General features: G+C 39.3%; 1 protein-coding gene across 8 annotated transcripts in view; it reads right to left on the bottom strand.

Annotated features, from left to right (window-relative positions):
• Nucleotides 1-712: 712 nt before the first annotated feature.
• The window catches only part of Gapvd1 (GTPase activating protein and VPS9 domains 1), an 88,251-nt gene continuing 77,655 nt past the window's right edge, over nt 713-11,308 (bottom strand). For all 8 annotated transcript variants that reach the window (XM_071600957.1, XM_071600956.1, XM_071600959.1 and 5 more), the window contains 4 exons: nt 10,382-10,595; nt 7,665-7,737; nt 6,359-6,556; nt 713-4,788 (listed from right to left, as the gene is read on the bottom strand). In XM_071600957.1, coding sequence (XP_071457058.1) covers nt 4,648-4,788; nt 6,359-6,556; nt 7,665-7,737; nt 10,382-10,595 — 626 coding nt within the window. In that variant the 3' untranslated portion in view covers nt 713-4,647. The remainder of the gene's footprint in view (nt 4,789-6,358; nt 6,557-7,664; nt 7,738-10,381; nt 10,596-11,308) is intronic.

Raw genomic sequence — 11,308 nt, 5'->3', positions numbered from 1 at the left:
TCATGTAATTATTTAGGCAGGGGTCACATTTATAGCTGCGGGTCTAGTTTGGCTTTCCAGGGTCATCTTCAGGGCAGAGCAGCACCTCAGGCAGGCAGGAGGAGCTGGCTCAGTGTCTTTTGGAGAAAAGTTACAGCGCCACTTATCTAGAGAGAGGGTTGAGTGGACAAACGTTACTAACAAGACATAGGCAGCTCCAAGTTGGGAAGTTGAATTCTACTTTCAACTTCAGACAAGTCCTCCCACCTACTTTAATACTGAATCAAATGAATGAAAACCAACCCCAAAGCCAGCTTTCAAATGCTTCCTTCTAAATGAAGTGCAGTCCACATGGAGAAAGCACCTGTCCACCAGTGAGGAGACTCAGAGGAGCGGGCCTATGTAAGCTGGGGCTCCTGTCTAGTAGTAGCCACCCTCTGCTGAAAGGGTTGTACAGGCTTCTGTACATATTGTACAGCACTTCCATATTCAGAACTAAGGCTGAGGAACAGCTACAAATGTCAGACAGAAGTGTGCAGAAACAGCGGCTGTTCACCATCTCTCAGCACTGCTGGGCCACTTGGATTCCTTCCCGTCCCATGTGGACAAGTATCCTCGGATGTTCAGATGAAAAGGACAGTGTGAATCCATGGAGAACATCAATCATATTCGAAAAGCCAAATAAAGTTTCAGAAATGCTTCTGAATACAAAATAGATGATGGAAACATGAAGGCCAGTGAATGAAACTGCTCTCCCTTTTAATCAGTTTTACAGATTGACGCCATACAGCAGTAATCACATTGGGAGACAGGATGGGCTTCTTGTTCATATACAAGATTGTGCAAGCTCATGGACTGAGGCTTCAAGGTGTTACCAGTTTTGAGACAGGAGGCAGTACAAAGCTTTTTAGTACAGGGGAAGCACAGGAGGAGACGGTAGACAAGACGATTACCTTGGCAGAGGCGAGTTAAGGTGAGAGGCCAGTGCTGCTGGGCCTTCCTCTATCCTGAGCTCTGGTGGTGGCTCGTGCTGCTCCACAGGACTCTGCAGCTCAACCACAGCTCTCCTGCTGCAGCAGATCTACCTTCATGTCTCCAAGTGTTCTCATGAGTAATAGAGCTATTCTTGGTCATCCTGCTTCTTGGTAACCTACATTCTAACATACATTAAGTCATTAAGTAATTACTAATCTGGCAAATCTTTCAAGAATTTTGGCATTCAGAACATCTCAAATACCCCATTACTGTTAATCCACTTACTAAAACTGTTTTTGAGTTTCAAGAAGACGGTTTCTGACCCCTCCCCCCATTATAACAATTACATATAGACTCAACTAAAGGGAGGGAAAACAGATTTTTCTTTAAAGGAACAAATCTGGAAAGGCAGAAGGCCACCCAGGCTACACCGCTGAGGACGCTAACTGCACTACATTTCTATCACGTCTATGCAGTCCACTAACGCTATTCACCAGCCTTTGAACAAGCATGTTCCTGCCTTCCCTCTTCACACCCACTGGCAGCAGAGAAGACATTTTCAAGACTCATACATTTAAAATACCTAGCTGACCTTTACTTGGCCCAAACTGGAATTCTTATAGCAAGCAATAGGAAGATGGTGCCTAGGTTTGGCAACTGTCAGGTACCAGTTCATATGGCAAGAACACAGCTCCATACTGTTTCGGCTGGATTTTTGTTGTCCTGCTTATGCACCTTAGGAACATGTATTTGTAAAGTCCACTTTAAACACAGGCTTCCAGGATATAACAGAAAAAGAAAACCATGCATCATAGCTATTTTCAATCTCCCAGAAAGCCTATCTGTATAAAAGACTTTCCTAAGCAGGTTTTTATAAAGGAAAAAAAAAAAATGCAATTATTATGGCTGAGGTTTTCCCTAAAGTGAAGAGAAACAACAAAATATTCACTAGGTTTTTTCCTAAAAAAAAAAACTTTATAAGAAAAGACTGTGTTCAATCTGTATTTCTCTTACTTCCAGAAACAAAATATTAATACAAAATGGTTTTTCTTTTAAGAAAATTCCACGAGACTGCAGTGAGCTGAGCTACTATCTCTCCATAGAATGTGCATTAACTCTGTAAGTTCTGTATAATAACTGGTGGCTCCTGAATGTTCCCAATGGTGATTTTGTACCTTTGCACTAATTCTTCATGTAAAACAAGTATTAGAAGGTAGTAAAAAAGCCTTGAAGAACAACTGTTCCTCTTTCCTCCCCAAAATGTAATAGTCATTTTTCTGTCTCACATACTATCATTGCCATACAGAGAATGACTGATTCAGAAATCAACACTTTAAGAAATACTATCATGAACCCAGAGAGGTGATGGTTAATGATGAAGTCCCCCTGCTCCTGAAAGGGACTTTAGGGGGAGCTGTCCCTGAAACGGCTGTCCTATGCTTCTTGGTCAGCTTCTGAATCAATGGTTCTACGTCAATACTGCTTGAGCACTGCAGAACCCCAATTCTTGCCTGCAATGTAGGCCAACACCCCAAATCCACAACCTCTCTTCCACAGAAAAGAACCCTGGTGCAATGTCCACATCTTCATATTTATTTCCACAGTGATAAAACATGGAATATATTTAGCTACCATAGTAGAGGGGAAAAAAATCTTTCATTGATTTATGATTTAAGTCCCATAACAATGAATCCAACTCTTCTAAGTCTTCAATTGACTAACATTTACTCAATCAAATGCTGAAGTAAATGGACCCCCATCTAGGTCTCAGAAGTCATGTCATACAGTTTGTCTTATAATGTACTTATGATGGGTTGTGACTTCTAATACTCAAGCAGGGTTGATAGTGAGCGACAGCCCAAGAAGCACATGGCTTTCTACATGATTTTTTTTCTTTGCAGTGATGGAGATTGGAACAAGGGCCTTATGCATGTTAGGCAAGTGCTATACCACTGAGCCACAACCCCAGCCCCCAAATTCACTTGTTTTTTGTGTGTGGTACTGTGACTTGAACCCTGGGCTTTGAGCATGCCAGGCAAGCATTCTACCACTGAGTGACTTTCCAGCCCTGTACATGGATTTCTTGACCTAACATTCAAAAGGTCATTTTGTAGTACTAATTTAATTTTGATCTTTCCCTAAAAGACAGAAACCACATCCCACACTCCTATGTATAACTTATTATTTGGGTGTTTTAAAATAAATGAGCAAGAAGTGGAGGCATGAAAAAAAATCCAGCTTCTTTTGGCATTAGGAGACACAGAGATCTCAAGAAGAGAGCAGACAGCTTTTGTATCCACCTGCTCATGGCTGGTTGTCACAGTTCCCTTAAAAACAAATGCCTAAAATTGCTGCCAGCAATGAGGGGCTCAATGGGACTGTGTTTGTTATAAAAGAAGATAAACATGTTTAGGAAACATACAAAGCAGAACAAGTTGGTGATGGCCTATGTACAAGATTTGTGCTTGAAGCTTTGGTGTACCTCCTGGGCCAGTTGCTCAGACACCAAAGCCCATTCCTGATTAATTATCAATACACAATTCAAACCAAACTACTGAAACATATTACTTTTTTTCAGAATAGGGAAATAAAGGCACAGAAACCTGTCAAAATAGATTTTTTTTCCATAAGAATAGTATGGTTGGTTAAAATAGTTTATCACTAGTAAAACCTGTATCACTAGAGCAGACAATACAAATTAGTTTTAAAAAAAAATGACATTCACTGAATTCCTGGTCTGTGCATTCAATGTGAATAATCATCAAAAATATATTACAATTAAAGGAGGTTTATAAGGAGCTCCGTCTGGGGTTTCTATAGCATACTTAGTATTTTAGATGAGAAGTACCACACTGATATCTTGGCTGTCTACTGTTCCTTTTTATGTCACCTAGAGAGTCTGTCTCTTAGGAGTGCAGGTTCACGTGCTTCCACAGAATGCTGTGCCTACATGACCTCCTCAGGGACTTCCAGACTCCTCATCAGATTCCACATCTAAGAGTTCAATGACCTGTATGACACTTTAATAAATATTTCTGTGTTTTTTGCTTTTAAGCTCAGCTTAAATTTTGTCAAGGAAACCATTTCACAAGAGGGTTTTTCACAACCTACTATCAGCAATATTCCTTGTTTATTAGAATCTGAAGATGTCCATATTACATCAAATATAAATATATATTATATTTACATTTCCTTCTTAGCTTTTCAACTTAGGTGAGTGTATTTATAGATAATGCCACAAATGCACTACTATTATAACCCTCAGTGCAGCTGGTATCTTTCTTCCATTAGATGCATATAAGACAGCATCTTAAAAGAGGTGTACTGTTCTTTTTAAACAATAGGAAAGAATGGGGTATCCACGAATGGACGTCTAGGAATTCCTTAAGAGATTCTGTTCTGTTTTTCAATATTTCAAAATACCTGAAAAAATGTGGTCCCTTTTTGCAGTACTATTCTCTACTTGGGGACAAGAAAATTAAATATGCAACTTAGAAAGGAAAAGAGCCCAAAGAAAAGAGAACCTGCTTGTTAGCTCATTAATCTGTTTTAGTAAAGATCTGTTTTAAAATGTCTGAATGCTGTACAATATTATACAAAAACAATCTTCAGCCTTCAAAGCAGCTGCTGCATTTTCTTAGAGATCTGTTTGCCTGACTAACAGTCTGCTGCCATGGTGGGCCTTTGTCTTGGTCACTTTCGGTCATCAATGGTTTTAATGAATTCTACTGCTGCTGTGAACTGCATCCACCAATAGGACTCTTCTCCAGACAGACAGCTGGCATAGAAGCTGCTGATGTACTGCACAGTGGACAGCAGGCAAGGTGGGTTTGCCTAGAGAAGTGAAAAATGAACAAGTCAATTACTCAGATGCTAAGCTCTGCCCAAGTCATCTTAGCATGTGTTCTTTAAATGTTTTTTTTTTTTTTTTTTTTGTGTGTGTGTGTGTGTGTGTGAAAGAAATACCAGTCCTTTTGAAAATAAACTCTACATTGCTTTTTGGAAGTAATCTATAAACAATATACTGGAAAGGCAGTTGGGTTCTAATCCTAGCTGAACTACCCAGAGCCTTCCATCCTGGCAAATCACCTAATCTTGGTAGCCCCTCAGGTGGCTGAACTAATCTCCATAATCTTCTTCAACAGTCCAGGATTCCAGCAAGTTAGATAAGAAAATAAATGCTGTGGGCTAACTGATAATATCTGGTTAGGAAGTCCAGGTAGAATCAGCTGAGAGTAAAAAAAAAATAAATAAAAAAGGTAATGTGCCCCCTATAGCCCAGAGGGGACACAGAACATCTTCTGTTTGTTCACTTTCTTTCACATGGACAGAAAGGACATATGCTATTAAATAGTTTTTAAATAGGACAAGCTGAGCCCCCTTCCTTAAAATCTGTTCAAAATGGCTCTGCAGAAGGACTAGCCAGATCACACTCAGAATAGAGAACAGCAAAGGCCAGGAGAAGTTGCACCTGCCTGTGTGCGGGGTTTCTGACTCTGAGCCAAAAGTTTCAGTTGCAGAAATACCACCAACACTAAAGATTAGGAAGATATATGTCAGACGTACTTTAGATATCAGCGGCTGGGGTGTGCTAATATTCAGTGATGTCACTTGGGGCTGTGTGCACCCAAACTGCATGGTCACACCCAAAATGTTCAAAATAAAATGTTTAAGTGAATTGTAATTTTAGAGTTCAAAGAAAGACAAAGGGATATAGCTCAGTTGGTAGAGTGCTTTCCTCACATCCACAAAGCCCTGGGTTCAATTCCCAGCACCATAAAAAAAAAAAAGACAGACAAAAGATGTCAATACTTTTTAAAATAACGAAGTATAATTATAAAATAAGAGGCTCAAAGAAGATAGAAGTGATTGGTAAATCTGGTGGTCTATTTAACAACCATTATAAAGAATTCCATGTGAAAGAAGATTACAAAAGTACAATAAAAAGAACCTGTTTTCATTCACTCAAGGATGACACATTAAGCCCCAATTAAGATCTATAGGCACTGGGCTGGGTTTGTGGCTCAGTGGTAGAGTGGTCGCCTAGCATGTGTGAGGCACTAGGTTAGATCCTCAGTGCCACATAAAAAAATAAATAAGTGAAATAAAGGTATTGTGTCCATCTACAACTAAAAAAAAAAAAAAAGAAGAAAAAAAAAGAACTATAGGAAACTACTTAGATACTGAAAATGTTCATCTAGGAACTGATCCTCTCTTGCTTTGTTTTGAAAACTGTGACTTCTAAACAGAACAAATCTTGACATTATACACTTTCTTTCTGGATAACACAGGACTTGAGATGGAGAAGAGTCCAGGTCTCTAACACTACACCACATTAAGCCCTGTGCCACCCTACTCAGGATGCCACCTAAACTCTTTAACTGATAGTAGATAAGAGACCCACCTTTATCAACACAAACACCAACACAGGAACAAAGTCATCTGCTCCAGGGACAGAGTCCTCATTGGCCAGGCTCAGGAGGTTCATAATTGTAGAGCACATTCTCAGGATGCACTGCACTTTGTCCCGGGGGGTTTTATAAGCACTTATTGTCCTGATTTCTGATTGTGCAGATGGCCACGGTGCTTCCCGAAGATAAACCTAAGTGAGACCACAGATAATAACAGACCCTCAATACAAGGGCAATGATCTGTTGGAGTGACCATGGCAACCTCCAACCCAAGTCGGGGACAGGCTAAGGTGGCTGCTTTCCTCTTTCTTCAGTAAAACTGGACTTTAGGTCCTTCCCCTTCCACCCAAGATTATAGTTATCTTTTAAATGTTTATGTAATATACTTTGTGTTTTAAAATAGAGCAACACAGATATACATTAATAGAAAGGGTATACAATAACAAAGAACCAAGAATTCATAAAATTTCAATGATCCTTTTTTTTTTTTTTAAGAAAGAGAGAATTTTAATATTTATTTTTTAGTTTTCGGCAGACACAACATCTTTGTATGTGGTGCTGAGGATTGAACCTGGGCCACACGCATGCCAGGCGAGCACGCTACCACTTGAGCCACATCCCCAGCCCCAATGATCCTTCTTAAATAGCTAGAAAAGGACTTCTGTACATTTAATAGCATGAACAAGCTATTAAAACAAGATAATTTAAGAATTAATATATACTTTCTTACAATGGTTCTTGAAATGAGATCCAAAAATAAAAAAGAATTAAAAATTTTATGCCAATTAATGTTTCATTTGTGGGGAATTTAATAAAAACAACCAGAACTAGCTCAAATAGCTGAAATTTTCCAGATTTCTTATTTTGTAAGAGATGTATGCCAGGTAAAAATGCTAGTATCAATAACTAAAAGGTAATCTGAGACCATGCCATATTTAATTACTTCTTTTGGAACAAAATTCCTCACCTTCTTTGGAGTCTCACAAGCCCCTTCTTCAAATGGGATGGCTGTGTAGAAACAAGACTGTAAGAACACCAAGACAGCTCGCTGCCCAGGAAGGCAGGGCTTGGGACAGAAGCCAGCAGCTCTGGGGAGGCACTCTCCTCCTCTCCTCTACTGAGGTCCCTTTCCATGCCAGGGAAATTTAACCCTGGGAACATGACAGAGTGAAAAGTATCTAGTGCAAACGGTGCTTTCTATTTTATCACACTCCAGTTCCCTGACATAGTGGTAATATGCACATGGTACACCATGCAAGTTAGTTAACATGTAACCCATGGTACATAAACCTGTATTACCTCTGGGATCTGAAGAGCTCTGTGATTTGCAGTCACTACTTTAGACAATCTCTGGATATGTTCATGAAGAACCCTAAAAACCAAAATGCAAATGTAAATATACATTTCAGAAAATAAGGCATAAAAAAGCCATAGTCAAATTTTTTCAAAACACTCAAAGTATTTTAGACTTATTTATTTATGCAGGTTACAAGTACAGTTGAGACTCTCATGGCCATAAATTTTCTTTTTTATCAGAAAAGGTTCAGATTTAGGATCTGCTTAGAAATGCCAAATGAGCTGTGGGGATGCAGATAGGGTAGGGGAATCCTCCTTTCCTGGACTAGGACAGCATTCCAAGGAACAGAGGAGAGAAGCCCTTAGCTTGAACACACTGCTTAGTAAAGGAGAGGAAAAAGAAGAAAGTGAGAGAAAGTAAGAGGGATCAAGAGCCAGAAACCAAAGATCAGGCTTTCAGATGGAGAAGGGACTCTGCCATTCACCAGCCCCTCACTTTCTATGTGAAAACAGGATTAAAAGGTATAGGATTTGCCTCAGTAGCAGGAGCTAGAATAGCTTCTTGACTTCCAGTGTCTGGAAAGATCCAGACACTGTTTATTGTCTTTAAACCTGCAGAAATGCCATGAAGGAGTGGGTAGGAATACTCTACTTCAAAGTTGCTCTCTGCAGTAAATGTAACTTCAATATCCCATTCTATATTCCATGCCGAACACCAGAAATTGGTGCTCTGGAGAGAGAAAAGGCCCTGGGGTAGGCTAACAACCTCGGAGACGATGAATACATGAGAGAGGCAAGTTGGAACAACTCTAAGTGATTTCACAAGAATGTGAATTCTCTCAAATTTATGTGCAACCTCTTAAAATTTCTGTAGGCCTGGGGGTGTAGCTCAGTAGAGAGTGTTTGCCTAGCATGTATAAGGCCCTGGGTTGCATCCCACAAAAACAAAAACAAAACTTGCATGAACTATTAATAACCCTTCTCTGAGATACTATTGCACAGACCCCTATTAGTTACTGGGCTGGGAAGCATGGAAATAACTGTTACACACTTAGGGCAAAAGTAGGACTGCAGAGCAGTACTTAGGAAAAAAAAAAGGGTAATAACGGATAACACACTTAGGGCAAACGTAGGACTGAAGAGCAGTACTCAGGAAAATTAAGAAGAGTAATAATGAAAATGATAATCCCTCCATAGTCTCAATCCCCAAAATACCCAATGTCACTATTCTACATTTTTTTGGGGGGAGGGTGGGAGTGGGATGGCGGTTGCCTTTTTTTTTTTTTTTTTAATTTTTATTTTTTGAGACAGGGTCTTGCTAAATTGCTTAGGGCCTTGCTAAGTTCCTAAGGATGGTTTTGAACTTACCATCCTCCTACCTCGGCCTTCTAAGCCACTGGGATTACTTCTTATTTAATATTTTTGCAGTAGGCATCAAACCCAGGTCCTTTTGCACTCTACCACTTAACTACATCCCAAGCTCTCAGTATTACTTTCTAAAACAATTTTATTCAGACATAACTCACATACCATATAATTGCTGATATTTGTTGATAGTCAAATATATAACTGTTCATTCCTAATAAATATATAATGAGTACATATTAGAAGCCAGGCACTGTGCTTGATGCGATGACATTCATGCTCTCACAGAAGGGACAATCCAGTAGGAGAGAGAGCATTTATCAAATGATTACACTAACTAGTAATCAAGAACAGGAGAGAATCATTACCCTAAGTACATGTATGAAGATACGAATGGTGTGAATATACTTTGTATATAACCAGAGATATGAAAAATTATGTTCTATATGTATAATATGAATTGTAATGCATTCTGCTGTTATATATAACAAAGTAGAATAAAAAATAAAAATAAATAAGATTAAAAAAAAAAAAAAAAAAAGAACAGGAGAGAATTTTTGGTTGTCACAATTGGTTGGGCATTACTATACCTAGGGTGTTCAGGCAGGAATGCTGCCAAACACTCTACCATCTATAAGACAGCTTAGTCTTCACAAAGAGCTGCCTGATCTCAAATGTCAGTAGTGCTGGGTTGAGAAACCTTGACTTAAATAAATGGCAAATAACAATCATGCAAGTGTTAAAGAGGGGTACTAGGCCTGAGACAGCCCTAAGGGGATTTAAGCTAGTCAGGAAAAGTTTCCCAAGGAAGTGATGCTTGAATTGAAATCTGAATGATAAGTAAGAGTTAATCAGACAGAGAAGGCAGGGAAGAACATTTGAGGGAGGATACAAAGCTGTGCCTTCCAAAAAGGCCACACAAATTCATATACCTGCCAGCCTGATGACCTTCCTGAAAACTGGGTATTTATTATTATTTTTTAAATTATTATTATTATTATTATTTTTGGTGGTGCTAAGGATTGAACATAGGACCTCATGTATACTAGACAAGTATATACAACCACTGAGTTATATCCCAGGCCTTTTTCTAATTTTTTATTTTGAGACAGGGCCTTGCTGGCCTCAAATTTGTCATCTTCCTCATGTATGTCCCCCAAGCATCTGGGATTACAGATAAGCCCCTCCATGCCCTACTTATCATTCTTTTGAATTGCATAACTCTCATGGGTGAAAAATGATAACTGAGACATTTCCTTTACTATCAGATGCTAAACCACAGGTACGGCTTGCCTAAAGTATGGGGCTACCTGATACACACATCCAGCACAGGCACTCAACATAGAAGCACTCACTGGTCACGAAGGATATCCCCATCCTGATTAGGGTAGAAGGCAAGCTTGAAAATGCGATTCATCACACTTCGTTCGATGGCCAGCTGAGCATCCTGCAGCTGCTCTTCACTTGCATTTTGCCATATGACATCCTGGGCCATTGCACCATAAAGAAACTGTAGAAAATCTTCTACCTGAGCAGTTTTATCATCAGCTGCTGTGAGTTTCTGAAAATCTTCAATGCACAAACAATAACTTTTAAAATACATCATATGAATAAACTTAAAAAGGAAATTTTAGAACTTTTCCCCGTTTTCCTCTGTTTCATTTCCCCTCAATCCAACATATTAAATGGAAAATTCTAGAAATAAACAATTCATAAGTTTTGAATTGCAAGCTGTTTCTTGGTAGGCATCTCATTATAGGTTATAGGTATAGCATATAGAGATCAGTATTAGACACAGTTTCAGGCATCCGCTGGGAGGAGGGGGTGTCTTGGAACATATCCCTTGCAGATAAGGGGGGACCAATGTATTAAAATCCGTTTTTTTTTTTTTTTTAAATATTTATTTATTTATCTTTTTTTTTTAGTTATCGGTGGACACCACATCTTTGTTTGTATGTGGTGCTGAGGATCGAACCTGGGCCGCACGCATGCCAGGCGAACGCGCTACCGCTTGAGCCACATCCCCAGCCCCTTAAAATCCGTTTTTAAAATATTTTTTTGTAGTTGTAGATGGACACAATACCTCTATTTTGTTTTTATGTTTCTTGTTTCCTCAACAAGTGTGGTGCTGAGGATCAAACCCACTGCTTTCCACATGCGAGGTGAGCACTCTACCACTGAGCTACAACCCCAGCCCCTAAAATCATTTAATTGCTAGTGATACAGATATTAAAGCCTAAAGGTTTTGGAGTGCTTTATTTTAGGACAATACACAGCCAAGT

The sequence above is a fragment of the Marmota flaviventris genome, chromosome 13 (genome assembly GCF_047511675.1).
Source record: "Marmota flaviventris isolate mMarFla1 chromosome 13, mMarFla1.hap1, whole genome shotgun sequence".
Classification (NCBI taxonomy): domain Eukaryota; kingdom Metazoa; phylum Chordata; class Mammalia; order Rodentia; family Sciuridae; genus Marmota; species Marmota flaviventris.
This window is presented reverse-complemented; position numbering and strand designations above follow the sequence as displayed.